Raw genomic sequence first — 18,637 nt, forward strand, 5'->3', positions numbered from 1 at the left:
CGGCGACTCACGTGGAGCTCAGGACACAATCTGCGCATGCGCACATTTATTTGCTTTGTCAACAACTCTTATTGAATTTGGTCATAAATAAATTATTTCGGTCGGGCGGAAAGCTCTTTCTCACCTCAGTATCTAGTAAAAAAAACCGCTAACCTCATAAGCTTTTTTTTTTTATGACGTTTCCGCTATTTCCGCTTCAGCTTTAAAAATGGCGGCGCCCAAGAAAGAGAGTGCCTGTGCTACCTGTGCAGTCTTTCAGCTGTTCTGTGCTGTAGTATAGCTGTAGTGAGAGTTCAAAACGTGGCTGAAGAAACAAACTCCATGGTTAAAAATGCGAGCTGTGTGTTCAGCATGGAGGAATGGTGTTCTGTAACGATGCAGGGTCTTTTTCTTTCGTTTTTCTTTAAGATAGAGCCGCCGTGTAGCAAGCAACAGCCAAAGTGCACTCTGGCCCCTTTTGGCTTCTGTGGTTCTGCCAACCGTGAGGTGCAGCACTTAAAAAACTTCTTTTTTTTTTTTCGGCACGGGTACGATGCCCTGGCTACATTCCCGGATTCATCGCTTACCTCAGCGCAACCCAGTGTGAACTTGATTTCAAGTTGACACGCTAGTACGTTCTGCGACAGCACACATCGTCCGGTGCTTTTCCATGCGTATATTTACGTGCACATAAACCGCTGTGGTGGTCTAGGGACTGCTTACCCGAAGGTCGCGGGAACGAATTCCAGCTGCGGCAGCCGCATTTTCGATGGAGGCGAAAATGCTAGAGGCCCGTGCACTTAGGTTTAGGAAAGAAGACCAGATGGTCCAAATTTTCGTAGTCCTCCACTACGGCGTCCCTCAAATTTATATCGCGGTTTTGAGACGTAAAACCCCTTACAATTTAGAATAGCGTACACAAACATAGCGTTCGATGCGGACGCCCGCTATTTCAGTCACTTAACGGAGGCCCGCAAGATATGTTTCATTACGGTTTCACTAAGAGTTATCGTCGGCGGCACTCACACTAGTGTCGCCAGTGCCACTCGTTTCCATGCACGCTGGGACTGGGACTAGAACGTACCAAAGGATATTCTAGTACACTGTACGCATGTCCGGCATGCTAAACACTGGCGCAACTGAAGCTGGGGCAGCCTTTGCTTTTCTAGTGATGAGCTTTGAAACAACTTCAAACCTTGGCGGATCTTCTCAGCCATTCTCCGCCCGAGAGCCACTGACTGCCCTGCCCTCTTCATTGCAGTCGTAATGAGAAAAACCACCGGGGCAGAAATTCTCGTTGGCAGGTTTGCTCCTCCTACCCGGCCACTTCGACACTCAGAATTCCAACCCTCCCTGCCCTCAATGGGTGATAAGTTTTCCTTGCTGAGCACTGCTTTCTAACGGAGGGTATCCTGGTTGAGATTTGCTTGCCCTGTACTGCTGAATTTGCCACCAGTAAACTCACCATTGTTCTTAACAAGTGAAAGTATTGATTGGCCCCGTGCATAAATAATATCACCTACCAGGTACTTCACGACGTTGATTGTCCTCTATTACCCTGCATACATGAGGCCTTCAGTCAAGCATGGTGTTTCGGGGAGATCCCAGCCACTTGGAAAAAAGCACTCGTGCTCCCACCGTTCAAGAGAGGAAAGGTGGCTTCTGATCCCTATTTCTGTCAACTGACTTCTCTCACAAAAAAACCATGGAGGTTGTGGCCCTCTGACAACTCCACTGGGTCGGTTTGGCACTCAACACTTTTGCCCTGGCATAGCGGCTTCCGTTCCGGCCGCTCTACAGCCGACTCGGTTGCCGATGTGATTGTGACGGTGGAGGAGGACAGAGCAAAAGGAGTGGCAAGACACTTCCTTCTCTTAGAATGACAGAGGGCTGAGCTGGTAGGTGTTCACATTAAAAAGAAGGGGCATGCAAACACAGACACAAGAGAGAAGTCAAGACAAGACACCACAAACGCCAACTAACAACTGAAAAAGGTGGACACGAAAACTTATCTGCGCATGCCCTAGCAAAAGGCAATACCTATCAGTCCGGCACGCATAGTGGCCTACGTGAGAGATAACTGTTCAGGCGTTTGATTTCCTCTCTATGCAAGTTAATCCGCGGGATCGAATCCCGGCCGCGGCGGCTGCATTTTCGATGGAGGTGGAAATGTTTGAAGCCCGTGTACCTAGATTTAGGTGCACATTAAAGAACCCCAGGTGGTCGAAATTTCCGGAGCCCTCCACTACGGCGTCTCTCATAATCATATCGTGGGTTTGAGACATTAAACCCCAGATATTATTATTATTATTATCTATGCAAGTTAATCAATGGTTGGCTTACGCATGCGCTATTACTATTATCGATACGCCGTGCCTCAAACATTAGACACATTTCTTCATTCCTGTGCCTGTATAAAACTGCACATTCATCGAGTTTTGGCATGCTTTTACACTCTCGAAAATGTAAAGACAGGTTAGATGGTGAGGCTCCGGTTAGCAATTTCTTATGTTATTAACTGCTGGTTGGTACAGCGACCTGTCTTTCCTATGTAGAAGCGGATGTAGCTAAAAGGAACCCTATACATCACACCTGTACGGCAATCGGTAAATTTGTTGGTATGTTTTATGAAACAAATGCCAGTTCACATGTCTATTAGTTGCTCATTCTTTCTCTGCATGGCAGCACATATCTTACCTAGCTTATTGGCAGCCATAAGAACAACATTAATGCCATATCTACCTCCCGCTTTCTTTAGACTGCGAGATACGCAATGAATGTAAGGAATATCTACGAAATATTCCTTACATTCATTCACCTAGGTATTGCCTTTTGCCTGGTCAAGCGCAGATAAATTTTTGTGTCTGCCTTCTCTTGCGCTGCTGTGCGCCTTGTTTAGTTGTCAGTCAGTGTTTGGGGTGTCTCGAGTTCTCTCTTGTGTCCATTTTTGCACGCCCCATCTTTTTAACATGAATACCTCCTCCTTGATGTGAAAGCACGTTTGATCCCCTCCCATATGCATCCATTCTGGACACTGTATGTGAGCTGGGTGCATGTAGATGGATGCTTTCGTATATCGAGGGTTTCCTCGCAGGCTGCTTCCTCCCTGTCCACATTGGTTCTGATCTCGGTGACCCTTACCTTGTTTTGACTGGTGTCCAATAGAGCACTGCATTGAGTCCCTATTATTTAACTTGGTGCTCCCAAAGTTGCTAGATTTCATCTCTGGTCTCACACCTTGTGAAGCGCATTCAGCCATTTTTGCCGATAAAAATCGCACTCTTCACATGTGGTTGCCCGTTTAAGCGACACAATCTTCAATCCATTCAATGTGTCATCAACACTGTTGATGCCTTTCTGACTGGGTGCGGGTAGACACTCTCTGCCTCCAAGGCGGAGTCTCTCTTCATGCACCTGGGAGCCATCACCTGATTTGATGCCCTTCAACTATCCCTATAAGGTTCCCCCATCCAGTGCAGTAAGAGGGTCCGTTACCTTGGGGCGACTATCGATCATTGGCTCAGCTGGCAGCCCACTGTCAAGGAGCTCCGGAGCAACAACCTTAAAGGCCAACTCCGGCGATTTTTCGAGGTCGATGGATCTCAATGAAATTCGCTGGGCATGTTCCTTTGCACGTTTCCGTCATTTATGCCAAATTACAGGCTTGAGACATGCGCAGATTGTTCGCAAATGAATTTTAAAGATTGTCTGCAAACGCCCTCCTGGCTTCCCACAATTATTGGCAACATTGCGTCTGTGACGTCAGTATCGGGAAGGCGGCGGAAGTGACGCAGCCGACGGCACCGCTAACTTTGGCGCTTCGGCCGCTACAGCGAGCGTATGCTGTGCACAAGGAGACAGACAGCGTTGGCTTGGCCGGCGCTTCACTGGTCCTCCCGGCTGTCACAGTTTTCATACTCCGCGCCAGCGTGACCGGCATGCCTTGCACGACTTCCGGTTTGTTCGTAACAACGTCTACGTCATACGTAGACAGTACACTCGGTTGGGTTTCGGTTTCGGTGTTGTGCTTTTTTGCTTATTTAAAATTATTCTCCAATTTGCCGAGTATTTCTGCTATCGGGCCCGTAACAGGAGCATCTGAGGAACATAAAAGCACCATTACTTTGACATGGCCAAAAAATTGCCGGAGTTGGCCTTTAAGGTCAACAACGTTGCTAGCAGCCTCCTTGCTCAAGGGCAAGGTTGTACTGACTCTGATTTCATAAGCCTGAAGTTCATGAATGTTGTCGGGAGTAATATTTTCCTAAACTTAGCGTGTTACATAGTAAATAAGCATATATCCCAATAATCTTAAGCGAGAACCAAGGAGGTTGAAAAAAAAACTTCTGGAGTGGAGGTCCTCTACACGCGCCCACGCGAGCGGGTGAAGCCTGGGAAACCGGTTGGCAGCCATCTTGCTCCAGGCAAGAGGGAGCGCAGCTTGAGTGCGGGCAGCGTAATTGGGAGCTTCCGCGGGGGCGTTTCAGCATGAGAACGGGACAGTTAGTGTCACTAATTTGGCCCAATTTTAACGCCGTAGTTGTCCGCCGCCGCCGGTGTCCGTAACCACTATCGCTCGAAATAAGAAAAAAAAACGAAATAAGAAAAAATTTCCAGGATGGATCGAGGTTCGAACCTGGGCCCTCTGCATGGGAGCCCAGTGTTCTACCTCTGAGCCATGCCGGTGCTTGAAACTGCTTTGCAAAAAGACCCCATACAGGCTTCATGTCAGGAAGGAACCACACTAGCATATGCAATATAGCGTGTTTGAAGAGTAAAATAAGCACCAAGCGTCGCACAACGCGAGTTCTGTAACCAGGCATCACACAATGCGAAATGCGCAACGAGTAGGTTGTTGAATGCTTCCAACCCATTACAAAGTGCTCTGCCATAATTCTTCATCGTCATAAGCCACAGCATCAACAAAGTGCACATCATGCCTTAAAGGTGTTTAGCAGGTATTTTATTGGAATTTAATAAAACGAGAATGCATGTTCTAAACCAATTTGAACAAAAGTTTTACGTTGACAGTCATGAGTGAATCCCAGCCTTATATAGACTCACTTGCGAATGCTCAACACATCATAACTTTTGTTCAAATGGGTTTAGAACACCCATTCTTTCATTGCATGCAGCTCTCATTCCTAATTATTGTGATAGCCTGATTAACTATGTAACTTTGCATATAGGAAACATCTTGCTTCCAACAAGGCACGTGAAATGCCTATATATTAAAGACTACATAATGTACTAGAAAAATATTTCCATATTTGAGGTCCACACACAAGTATACATAAACTCGACAGGTCTCAACTAAATCGACCAAGAATTAAAAAAAAAAAAAAACTTTCAAGCACAGTGTCCCCTTTTTAAAGTAAATATAGGTACAAGTGGGTCCAGCAGAAGCACAATAGGATAAAATTAAAACTATGGCACACAAATTTTTGGAAAAATTGACATACGTCGGGATAAACTTGCATTCCCAGCGGGCTGTTGTTGCACTCAGTCTTTGTAATGTTTGTTGCTCCTGTGCCGTTTGTAGTGATGCTTCAAGGTGAAGCCCAGGCCACAGATGTCGCACTCAAACTGTACCACCCGGTCGTGCGATTTCAAGTGGGTCTTCAAGTTGCTGTTCTGCTTGAAGGTTTTATCACAGATGTGGCACGCAAACTGAAACGAACAGGACGAGAGAACGAGCTCATGTCGTACCGCTGCATGGGCTTTCAAGGCACTCCACTCCTTAAATCGATTGTCGCAGTCCGGGCACTGATAGACAGGTCTGCTAGTTTCTTGGGTGCTGTCTGTAGCTTCGCCAGTGTCCTCACTTGCCTCATCTGTCCTACATTTCGCGGTGACGTGCTTTTGTGGTAGTGAAGAAGTATTCCTCGCGCTGCTACACTGCGTGTCTTGCGAGGGCATCGTGCCATTCCTGCAGTTGCGTTGACGGGGTCTTGCGGGGGCCTTGGGGGCGTTTTTTCTGCCACGTGCTCTCAGGCGAATGCTCCACCCCGACCTTGCTTTTATTTGGTTGTCGCTGAGCGTGTCATTCGAACCACTACCATCTTCGCTGCTCGACTGGTCGTCCGCCCGTTCCTGCTCGAACGTTGAGTCACCCACACGGGCTGCAGACTCTCCGTCTTCCTCCGACAGCTCGGTTGCCAAGTCATGCTGGCTGGCAATGTGCGCTTCCAATTGGGCCTCTTCTCGAAATCCCTTCCCGCAGACTTGACATTTACGAAACATGCCGCAGCTTTGCACATGCGCGTCGAGGTGTTCCTTGTTGTAGAAGGAGCGTTCGCACGTGTCACAGGAGTGGGTCTCATTGCTGTCATGCAGCCTCATGTGACGCTTCAGATTGAAAGCCTGCGGGAAGACTCGGCCGCACGTTTTGCACCGGTGCCTGCAGTCCTCTCGATGAGTTCGCTCGTGCGCGGTGCACGAGGTGGCGTACCGGAAGATCGAGGGGCACACGCTGCAGCGGTACATGACAGAGTTGGCCTTGCGGTGTGCATTGGCATGTCGGTGCATTGTGGACAACGTGGCAAATGCGCACGCGCACGTGGGACACTTGTAAGGACGCTCGCCCGTGTGCGTGCGGACGTGTTGGTCCAGCTCAAAAGGAGTGCAGAAGGCCTTGTCACAGTCCTTGCAGGTGTATGGCTTGCAACCCTCGTGTCGGCGCACGTGGATGCCCATGTCTCGGGCTGTGCCAAATGCCTTGGGACACAGGGGGCACCTGCAACGGGAGTTTATCTTTTGAGAGGCCATAGTTTACACGGCTATAGCTCTCTAGGCTTACATGATAACAGACCTGGACCAAAAAATAAAAAAGATTGAGGAGCCAATCCACTCTGTGAAGGTGGATAACAAGCAAAGCTGTTTAGCACGCTCATTGAAAGTACTGCCAAAAGCAGCCATACAAACACTGAGGAAGGAAAAGGGCCTGGAGGCAGTATGACGTCAGGCCGCTACTCAACCACCATGGACATCGCTCCACCTTTTCTTCAAAGACCATATCGTTCTTAGGAAATAGGCTCTAATTGGTTGACAGACATTTCAGGGCATTGTTTGGCCCTTGATAGTTCTTAAAGGGGCCCTGCAACACATTTTCAAGTAATAATCGAATGGCTTCATTATACTGCTTCATGAATCGACTGAAGCAAAAGTTCTTAGAATCCAAGTATGAGTGGAGTTACAGGGATTTGTCGCACGCTTCAAGCGCTTTCTCTCTTCTTTCGTACCAGCGAGTGCGCTGAAAGCTACGCAGGGGGGAAGGGGGGGTGACAAGGGGGCATGATGTGTGCATTCGTTAGCACGCGTCATGATCTTGAGCACTCTCTTTTATTTCTTTTCGAACACGCAGCTTAGTTTCAGTGTGATCGGAAGCACACGGTAACTGTGGTTATGGCATGGTCATTTGGGTTTATGACATTATTTGTCAAGTAAAGAAGGAGAGATTTCTAGCCAATTTTGCGAATTAATTGTAAGTTCCAGGCTGTGTGCTGCGCTATAATATTTGACTCGCGCGTTCTCAGGAGCCTCGACTACCGATTGGCAGCATTTTCTGGCCATGCTGAAAAAATGTTGCAGGGCCCCTTTAATGACTGCCATGTATGCAGAAAGTGGCTGTCTGTTCAGTAAATGAATTAAGGAAAAAACGAAGAAGCAGTGCACAGCACATTGTTGCAAAAAGAGAAGCAACAAGGAGCAAGATGATGCTCGACATGTGCAGCACAAGGCTGGCTGTGTGCCACTCGATACAAGCAGGCAGGAGGTTAAGATAATTTGGTCTACAGAGTGGAAACTACAAATTAGTTGAAACTGCCTCTGTATCTCACGGGGATAACCTCAAATTAACACTTCACACAAACTCAACTAAGATGACAACAGAGAATGCAGACGTGCTCACTTGTATTTGTACTTGTATGGCCGCAGAGGGGAAATCCTTTCCATAACTTCCAAATCGTCCGGGCTGATGCTTTCATCGTCATCACTGGTGCTGTAGTCGGAATCTATGGTTTTGGTCCGTAAAATTTGATAATGTTATGCCGAGATACCAGGGGAAAAAGGATGGTAGTGTATGCATATGACAATTCACAACACGCAGAAATGCAACACTAGTATTGATCTCGTAATACTGCAAAAACATACAAGGACAGAATGAACAACGGACACACGAGCGCCGACTAGCAACTGAATTTTTATTCAGTTGCTAGGTGCTGTGAACTGGGCTAGTTGGTACTGGTTCATTTTGTTGCATTGCGACAAAGACAAGGAAAAAGCTAAAGCACGTTATCGACGGAACACAGCACTGCTCATTCACTTCATTTATCACGATATGTCTGGAAAAATAACAGTGTCGCCTCATTTTTGTGGCTCTGTTGCACTGCAACAAAGTGCTAGGCACATGCATATGGATAAAGAGAAACCACGTGAGACAAGGTGCATTAAAAGCAAGACCTGAAGATGCCAAGTCATGACTGCGTGCCATTTGAAAGCCAATCTTCCTTTCTGACAGGTTGACAGATGTCTGGCTAATACATGTACTCCCTCCCTTACTGACATGGTGTGCTTCAACAATTTCAGGGGTTGTGTGGTCTTTGGGACTATTTCAGTACAGCCGAATGAATGCTTCTGATTCTAACCGGTACTGAGAGAGCCATCTTGACACCAAAGCACAGTGCCGCCTTCTTAAAGGGACACTAAAGGCAACTATTAAGTCGACGGTGATAGTTGAAATAGCGGTCCAGAAACCTTGTAGTGCTACTTTTGTGTGAAGGAAGTGCTTATTTTGAAATAAAATCACGTTTTAGTGGTCTGCATCGTGTTAACGCACTTCAAATCACCTGCCTGAAAGCGGTCTTTCTCACGTCACTGTTGCCGTGCCCAACGTTGCCCGCCTTTACTGCGCGGTGGCGTGCACTGGCGGCGTGCACCATTCGGGCATCCGGCAACATCACTCGCATGCGGCATTTTGCCGAACTTTCTGTCAGAGCAGCTTTCACGAGTGTGCAAAACACACGCGGCAGTACGCGATACCGAAACTACCACTGAGACGCGACCGCGTGAGCGAAGCAGGGCGCCGGGCGAAGCACAGTTCGGCGAAAACGAAACCTTTGAACCATGCGCGTCATTCCCCATGGCAACGCCAAAGAGGTTCTTTTTTCCATGAATCAAACAGAAACAAACAAGCAGCGTTTTATTACGTCTCTTGATGCACAGAAGGTTCTTTTTTTTATTGCAGCTAGTTTGATTACGAGTGATTAATTGTAGTCGGACTCTCTCACGTCATCGGGATCACTTCCAAAATGTCCTGCTCATGGTGCTCATCGTGCGATACATTTAGCTTAATTTCTCGGTAAGTAGGGCACTGCTGTTGATAATATTGCCGTTTTAGACGTTGTCATACATTGAGCTTTCACTCTGACACAAAGTGTTATTTGCCTTTAGTGTCCCTTTAAGCTCATGTGACATCCAATGCACATATGGTACAACAGCAAACAATTCCTTACTTTTTTCTGCCTGGCCAATACTGTGATATATATATATATATATATATATATATATATATATATATATATATATATATATATATATATATATATATATATATATATATATATATATATATATTCAGATTTTACACATTTCATAAGTTTGAATCCAGTCATCCGGAATACAGAATCAGGATAACTTGCAACTTTCAACTTGCTGATTTGTTCCTAGAAACATTCCGACACTGTTTCAAAGAAATAACACATTAAAGCAGCACATAACACAAGAAGGGCACACCATTCTTTTATCAATTTCGAATAACCGGAACCATAATCTAGCATGGGCTTCCCTGTCCAAGGTTTATACAGCCAGCAAACATGGTTTCTGGCCAAAACTTAATTGCAAAAAATTGCAGTTCATCATTTGGCAACTCAACTACAAATTTCAACCTTTCCTGAACTACTTCCAGTACAATATTGATCTTGTGTGTAAAACTCTCACTTAACATATATAACCAAGTGGTCACCCACACATCTGCAAATCAGGCTGGCCAACCCTTACAAGTTGTCCCTCACAGCACTGTCCACAAAACTTGGAAAGATGCTGCTCAGAACGGATGCTACTGCAACAGATGCACACACACAATTACACTGAAGAAACAGCTTGTTTTCCCACCCAACGACAGAGACTTGCAGGATTCGACTGATGTGCCTCACGTTTCTAAATTCCATTTCACTGTTCTCCTGAACAAAACACAGTTGGACATACTCCATCAACTATCTATGGGGTAGAGAATAATACAAGACAGTGACGTTAACACTTAAAGCTCTGTGTTCCTGGAAACCTTGTTCTTTTAAAGCCTGAGTAACTGGTTCCGAATTCTGGGCCAAAAGGGAATCTTCAAACCAAGGGAAGACAAATTTTTTGGAGGTAATTAGACATGAGGAGATAATTGCGCTGCCTTCAGGATCGAAGGCACCGGAAGCTTTCTGCACTTTGCGTGGTTTTACAGTACCTCTGGGATTGGCCCAGCTTTGACTAGCCACCATGTCATGCGATGACATCAACATGTGCCGTCATGTGACGTGATGTCAGAGAGAAGTCGTGATGTCACAAATTTTGGCAACCAGTGACATCATGATGATGTCATCATGTGATTATGACTTCTTGCATCACTCGTGTTGATGCCGCTGCCAATGGTCACTTTCTGCATTTGATGAGGCATCTAAGGCTTTTGCCCTAATAAAAGTCGGGGTTTGAGCCAGAACTGAATACAGGCATTCTGCATGGCAGTCAAGTATTCTACCACATGGCCATGCCAGTGCTTGACTGCTTCAGAAAACAATTATATAAAGGTGTGCTGGGCGAGGAGTCACGACATAAGCGTAGAATCACACAAGGTGTCACATTATGTGAATTGTTCAAAGAGTGTGCAGTTTTTTGCTATTCCATTACAAAGCGGCTGAGCTAAATTCATAATCATGAGCATCAGCCGCAGCATCAACAAAGCATGCAGCTATGTAGGCTCACGTATTGGCTTGCAGACGTGCAGTGGGTGCATCACTCTTTTGCTAAATTGTGGACTACGGAGTAGTGGGTACTTCGCAAGTGTACTTGCAGTGGTGCCCTTATTTACAATGGCCAATGTGACGAACCCAGCCGTTTGTTCCCTCACAGCATGGGTGAGGTGCCCACTGAGAAACGAAGCACGACAAGTGAACGAGAAAGTGGTGTGAACGGAGCTTGATGATGCTATCGTGTTTCAGGCGAAGCTTAAGCGTCCTCCAAGTTTCGCTTTTCATCCTAGGGTTGGCATCATTGGGCAAATGAGCACAGAGTGCCATCGTTATCAATTGAAGGGATGCACACTTATCTCAGTAACTGTCAGCCACAGGCCCTACGGAGTGACAAGCTTCTTACGCACTGAGAACAGTGGAAAGCAATCAAGGAGCCACCACGGTGTGCAAGAAATGGTAGGGTGGCGTGAACACAGCTGGGCAAGGAATGCACGGAGAATGAAGGAATCTTTGTCGGGAGAAGTGGATGCATCTCCGAAGATCTCAATTCCTGATATGCACCTCTCGTGAGCGAGAAGCCAATCAGAGAATGTTTGTCTTTGTTGGATTAAATAAGCTGAGAAGAAATGGAGGAAAAAGGGAAAATAATGAGCGGATGTCTTATTTTGATCGTTGAGGTGGGTGGGGAAGGCGGACTAACATGACTACCCTTTCATTTGCTGGTGGTGATCCTGCCCGACATATCATAACCTTGCTCGATTACAGAAGTGCACACGACAGCCATAAATGTCGACAACACATGGAATGAATATGATAAATAAAGGCCACAAGTTAAGGCGGAGAGCACCACAGATTTCCGCACTACTACGTTGAAAAGAATCATAAAAAAATTTTGCTCCTTATTAAGTCGCGTTACACCTGAGCCAACCTGCGCAGCAGTGAGGATCATATTTGCAGCAAAAAAAAAAAAAAAAAACATTAACCCGTCGCACAGCCGGGCGAGAACTGCGAACCTCGTCACTTACCCTCCATAGCTTTCCGAAACGTCAGTGCTAAACCGTGCGTTGCAGGAAACTTTACCGACACGAAGTCGGCAGACCACAGACAGACTGCGCTACAAAACACAGAATGACAGCGCCTTTTGGAAGGTTTAAATGCAGTTTAAAAGCGCGCACAGGCGTTGACTACGCACACCGCAGCGCACATGGTTGTCGCGTCGACAGCGTCGATGCGACGCTACACCACGGATCACTTACGAGTGCACCCACAATGAAAATGATTCGTTTAGGAAGCTCTTGAACATTTCCTGATACTATTACTTCAAGACCAGCGATGGGGTGATGCAGCTGTGCATGTGTAATATCGCTTTCTTGAAATTCAAAAACCGTGTTGAGATACCCAAACCGAAACCGTTATTACTTATTTTTCTGTAGATGTTCTCACGCACGGCGACGTGCTTCGGTGACGGTGCACCGCATAGCCCGCAGCTACGTCGGCTACGTGTTGCGATGACCGAGCTGTGCCGGCGGTCAAGTTGGGTTAGCATTTTCCGTGTGCAGTTCTTAACCTCTTGACGCAGTAAAGCTTTGGCGCTTAGCTCGCGGTATGTTCACGGCGCACGTGCCTAACTTTTGCAACTTCGGTTTGCCGATCTGTCGGCGGTGCTCCGAATTCCGAAACTCGAGAACGAGTGATGAGTTTTCCTGCATCCCCAGAGATAGGTCGAGGCACTCCAATTGCGTGTCGTCCAAGACGTGTTCTTAGCTGCTGAACTGTCCCTGTCGTGCCTTTGGAGGACACTCTTTTCCTTTTGCTGTAAGTGTACGTACGTACTTCTTTGCAGTTAACCTTGCTCTCGAATGGCTTGTCGACAAGTGCTTCGTGTATGGCGTGCGCCCTGCTGTGTTTGAATATCTTGAAGACAAAACACCGTGTGATGGACCTTAGCGTTGCGTGATCTGCTGCGTGAGACTTCGGTGTTTTGTAAGATCGAGAGTGGAAGCTTTGACAGGATGGTAGCAGTACGTAACGATGTTTTGCGCAGCGCACGATTGGTTGGAAATTTCCCGTTTTCTGGACTCTCTTCGAATTACAGCCACTCTTTTCTACAGTGATGCGCAGTCGAGTTGAATTATAACAATAGGTTATTCAACACTCTCATGCTACATAATTGGGAGACGGTTTGTGCGTCGTACATCGCCCGTAAACACGCCAAAGCACTGTGATGACTCCCCCTCCCCCCTTCAGTCACGGAACCGTGCAGGAGGGGGCACAGTTCTCCCGTGTTCGGTAGCGTAGGGTGATGGGGCGATCGGTGTCGACTGCGTTGCTCCCAGATGCTTTATACGTGCTGCCACACGAGATATCAAGACACACGAGATATCATGTCCAGTGCCACATTTGCACCGACTTTGACGAAGCATCATCTTCTATTGCGGCAGACACTGCTCGTTTCTCAGTGGATCCAGTATGAGCGCAGCAAGTCATACTGTCTTTGTACGGTAGCTCGTTGTTTGAGGTCTTTTATCCGCACTGTTATTTGGACGTGCTTGATGAAGACATGGACACAGTGAGGGTGTCGTATGCCTCGCTGTGTCCTTGTCTTCATGAAGTGCATCAATACCTGTATGCTATTCCAAGTAGCCCGAAAAACACTACTCTTAATCCATACTCCCTGCCCTGTGTTCGGGACTGGTTATTGGCAGACAACGCGGCTATGATTGCAGTTCCTTTTTTAGCAGTGTCGTTTTCTGGGCCAGTTGGTACATGATGAGTAGGGAAGGGTTCCAGCAGGTTTCAGACGCAAGCACAAGTGCCGCTTGATTCGTTGCTCGGTTTTTTTGAGCCGTGAGCTGTTCACCGCTCTTGAGCCGAGTGTACAGAGTATCAATAAAAGACCTCAGATATGGAGATATTGTGTTGAGACGGGCTGACTCGCCATGCTTGACTGAATCCACTGTGAAATGAGCTGTGTCCACCGCAACAGAAGATGCTTTGTCAAAGACAGCGCAGGTCTGACGCTGGACAATCATCTGGCATCACTGGACATCTCGAGTGTCTGCTCAGGCAACAGGCATAAAGCATCTGAGGACAATGCAGTCGACACTGATTGCCCCATCAGCATACGTTACCATACACTCAACTGCACGGTTCCATGACTGAAGGGGGGAGATGTAGTGTCAGGAGTCATCAAAGTGCTTCCATGATGCCCAACACATCTATCTGTGTGTTTAGGGGGCCAAAAAAGGTATTTTTCAGACATATGCAGCACCATTGATGAGTTGAAGCTGATAAAGGTGTGCTCCAGTAGAGCTCGTATCGGAAATGAGCCTGATGTCTTTTGACACACAACTGCATTCTCCGTAGAGTTGTTGCGCCGTTTCTGATCACTCCCAGGAAGGTTGTGCTTTCCGGAGACACGCTTAATTGGAGATGCTGAAGCGTGCATGATGACCACCGGCATTGTTACGTTTGGCCGAGGTGTGCTCCAACCCTCGAGAGGAAGACGCCGTGAGAACAAAGAACAAACATTTTATTGCGGCGTGCTTGCCGAAAGAAGGTGTATAAAAGAATGGCCCCACGGCGTGGTCTGCTGTCCTTTATAAAGGAACGCTGTCATCACAGGGGGAGGGAAACATAACAGTGCACATGCGCGGCAACAGTTTATCGTACGGACCAGCTGAGCCAGACTTGGGCGTTGGCTGATAAGCGATGCACGGTGCGCTAACGCAACAGCATACAGTGGTGAAATGTCCCTTTTTGCAGCGCCTCTTGCAGTACGTTTTGGATCATGGGCACTTGTTTCTGCGGTGTGTTTCTTGTTTACTGCACCCGTCACAGGAACTCGGTGTCCGCAATCTCCCAACTGGTTTGCGTTTGTTGAATGCGTCACATTTTGAGAGTTGTATGCAGGTGATCGATGGCTTCTGTTGCTTCTGAAGAGCCAGCATCATTAATATGCAGTTGCTGCTTGAGGACTTCCTCTAAGTGCTTGGCTCAAAGTGCTGCTCCCTCCAGTGTGAGGGCTTGTTCGAGCTGCAGTTTTGTTGACAACTTTAGGTCACGCATGCCAGCGACAATCTAGTCATGGATTAATTTGTCCTTTAAGTCGCCGTAGTCACACCGCTCAGCTAAAGAGCGCAGAGCTGTGGTGAAGTCTGTCATTGCGTCACCTTCGTCTTGTATGCAGCCGTTGAAGAGTGCTCTCTCATAAATGATGTTTTTCTTGGAGACGAAGTGACTGTCAAAGGCTTCGATGACTGTTATACTTCGCGTTGGCTGTTGGGCAAAGTGCCATGAGGATGTCTTTAGCTTTGTCACCCACGATGTAGATAACTGAGTTGATTTGATTAGTGTCTGATTGGTGATGAAGACCACTGGCAGTTTGAAAACGTTCCCACCTTCGCTTCCAGGCACTGCATTGCTCAGCGATGAAGTTGGAGGCTTGGTGGGGCTGGACTTTGGCGCACTGATCGCTCTGAGTTCCCGGTTAATTCATGGCTGTAGTTTTGATGAGCACTCACTTGGTGATGTGAGGTAACACTGCTCAAACTTTTGACGCCATTTTTCAGTGGTGATGTTCAGTAGAGTTGAATTATAAAACTGGTTTATTCGAAGCTCTAAAGCTACATAACTGGGACATGCCTTATCCGTCATGAATCACGAGACGAGGCGAGTGTCCAATGACCCCCGGGTAGATTGCACGTCTCTCGGATACTTGAGCCATAGAGCATTTTTGAAACCATGCGCTGTTGCTTGTCGAGCGTAAGAGAGGACACCTGTAAACATGCCGAAGCACTGTGGCGACTCCTGACACTACAGATTCGTCCGCTGTGCAAAACATTTTTTACCGAAAAATTTCAGCACATGCGCCCAAGTCGCAGCAGCCATTTCAAATAGCTGTGCAATTTTACCCTATTGACAACACTTATCAAGTCAAGCCGCGCCTTTTTTCTATGACATTCTCCATTTCTCGCACTATATGTGTCAAATGTGTATGCACGAACACACACTCATTGTCTACACAACATTTTCTCGTGATCATGATCAAACAAACTGGAGCAAAATTGACTGAAGCAGAGACCTGCCACGGCAGTCTAGCGGTTATGGTGCTTTACTGCTGACCCGAAGGTCACGTGGTCGAATGCCGGCTGCAGCAGCCAGATTTTGATGGTGGCAAAGTGCTAGAGGCCCGTGTTCTTAGATTTAGGTGCACATTAAAATCCCCGAATTATCGAAATTCCCAGACCCTCCATTACGACACCTCTCGTAATCATATCATGGATTTGGGAGGTAAAACCTCAGCCATTATTATTATTGCTATCGAAGCAGATAGGTTTGGGGCACTTCAATGGAAAAATAAAAAACAAAGCAGTGTAAGTTCAGCACGTACACAAAAACAGCGCAAAGCTATAATTTCTCATTCATTCCATGTGTGTCACCTTGTTGCACCACAGTTTCCTTTTCTCGTTGCTAAAATAAAACAAGAAAGAAACACAATGCAGATATGCCCAGGCAGCAGATTGCAGTCTTTCATTTGAAGCACACAGCTGGACCGTATTAGCTCACTCAAAGTCCATTACTGGGGATATGAAATGTGGTTTGGCTGTGGCTTAAGTCATGTCACGTTTGAAATATTTTTGACAGCTGGTTAGTATGAAGTTGTTCCATTAATAATCCCCAGCAGCTGTTTCCTGTGGCTCCCCGCTGTAGGAGTGAGGTAAAAGATTTGAGAGCTGTGCACCATCAGTTTTGAATTCTAGCTAGGTTATGCATTTGCAATATCGATGCAGTACAACTTGCAACTGGTGAGTGATGTTTCATGTAAGAGATTAGGTGCAAGTTTGCCTCTGGCAGTTAAGCTTGTTCCACGACGGGTATTGCGTAAAGCTATATAGCTAATTCACGTGAAAAGAAACGTGTGTTCTCTGTAATGTTCTAGTGCCTACTATAAATCCAATATTTTTGTGATCATCCGGCCAAGCTGTAGGCATGCTGATAACCAAGAATGCGGTGAAAACAAAGGCAAATGGTACAACTTACATACTCACCAGCAACAGAAAATCATGTTCGGGGAAAAAAAGGGGATTTATTTTCTCAAGCTTTTGCAGTTTGAAAAGCTTGTGTTTCCCAAGCTGCCTTTAAGTAAACCAAAGTGCACAAAGCTTGCATTCAGTGATTGATAGGTATGATGCAAATTCCACCTTGTTGGCTCCAATATATTTGAGCTTGCCACCCTGTCTTGGAACATATGCCAAAGACGTATGCACTCTAGGTAATGTATCTTTTCTCATGAGCAGTTATGATCTTTACATTTTCAGTATAAGAGATGTCTGTTTCCACTAGCTTCTTTTGATGCATTCGCTCATTTTCAAACATCAAATTCTGCATATGTGTATCATATTGCCACGCCCACTTATTGTTTTATTTTGATGTATTAGGCTTTGACCAGCAAGGACGGTTATCAACGCTCGACGCTGTCCGCGAAGCAGGGTTCGAGAAGCTTCCCGATTGTAGTAGATCGTTTTGTTAGGATTGCGCGCCGCACGCGAATGTCCCAGCTTTGTCTAGAGATAACGCCGCCACCAGCGATATCGCTGGAAAGTTTGATAGCGCCTGTATAAAAGCCGACGCGCTTGACCACTTGTCAGTTGATCGACGGTCGACGCTCTGTTCGCCGCTATCAGTTTATTGCTGGAGCTGGAGTTTCATTTTCCCGGCCACAAGTTCGGCCTAATAAAGAGTGTCATCTCTAACGTGCTGACTGCTGGCTTCGTCGACGTCACGACCACGTGACATCTGGTGGCGGTGCTGTTCCTTCATGATCCGGACGCCCCTGTCAAGCCGTGAACCCAGCCCCCAGCGCGGAGAAGACATCGATGCCAACCACGACCAGTGAGCTAGCCGTAGGCAACAAGGCCTAGCACCGGAGTACGGGCCTCTACCCGACAACACTCGGAACAGAAAGGCCAGGACCACGACTGCGGCAACGATGACAGACACTGCGCCACTGCCCGCGATCATGATGCAGCAGCCAAGGGAGCCGCCGATCTTTCGGGGATCATCATGTGAGGACCCAGAAACGTGGCTCGAGTCGTACGAGAGGACTGCGGCCTTCAACAACTGGGACCTCAGCGACAAGTTACGCTACGTATACTTCGCTTTGGAAGACAGCGCCAGGACGTGGTTCGAGAACAGGGAGTCTACGCTGACAACGATGGGACATCTTCCGGACCAGCTTCCTCGTAGCGTTCACAAGCGTCGTGCGAAAAGAAAGGGCCGCCGCTTTACTGGAGACACGGGTCCAGCTCCCGAATGAAAAAGTGACAATCTTCGCGGAAGAAATGGCCAGACTCTTCCGCCACACCAACCCTAACATGACCGAGGAGAAGAAGGTCCGTTTCCTCATGCGAGGAGTAAGGCAAGAGCTCTTCGCTGGGCTCATGCGGAACCCACCCAAGACAGTCCAGGAATTTGTCTGCCACAACAATCGAGAGCACGTTGGAAATGCGCACCCGGCAATACAACCGCCGCTTGACCCAAGATAGCACAGCGGTTCAAGCTATCGGCTCCGACGATCTGCGCGAGACAATAAGGGCCGTAGTGCGCGAAGAACTTCGTCGAATGTTCCCGTCGTGCCAGGCTCA

General features: G+C 47.2%; 1 protein-coding gene across 1 annotated transcript; it reads right to left on the reverse strand.

Annotated features, from left to right (window-relative positions):
- Positions 1 to 5,333: 5,333 nt before the first annotated feature.
- Positions 5,334 to 7,994, reverse strand: LOC119375564 (zinc finger protein 443). Its single transcript, XM_037645770.2, has 2 exons — positions 7,889 to 7,994; positions 5,334 to 6,715 (listed from the first exon to the last, which is right to left on the reverse strand). Exons 1-2 carry the CDS (start codon positions 7,930 to 7,932, stop codon positions 5,482 to 5,484), a joined length of 1,278 nt encoding a protein of 425 aa, XP_037501698.2. The 5' UTR covers positions 7,933 to 7,994; the 3' UTR covers positions 5,334 to 5,481.
- Between the last annotated feature and the right edge of the window lie 10,643 nt (positions 7,995 to 18,637).

This window comes from Rhipicephalus sanguineus, chromosome 11 (genome assembly GCF_013339695.2).
Source record: "Rhipicephalus sanguineus isolate Rsan-2018 chromosome 11, BIME_Rsan_1.4, whole genome shotgun sequence".
Classification (NCBI taxonomy): Eukaryota; Metazoa; Arthropoda; class Arachnida; order Ixodida; family Ixodidae; genus Rhipicephalus; species Rhipicephalus sanguineus.

Excerpts from the sequence above, each read along its gene's own strand:
- LOC119375564 (XM_037645770.2), bottom strand. The coding sequence starts at position 7,932 with ATGGAAAGGATTTCCCCTCTGCGGCCATACAAGTACAAATACAA. Across the intron at positions 6,716-7,888 it reads CCATACAAGTACAAATACAA|GTGCCCCCTGTGTCCCAAGG; the intron begins GTGAGCACGTCT and ends CTCCCGTTGCAG.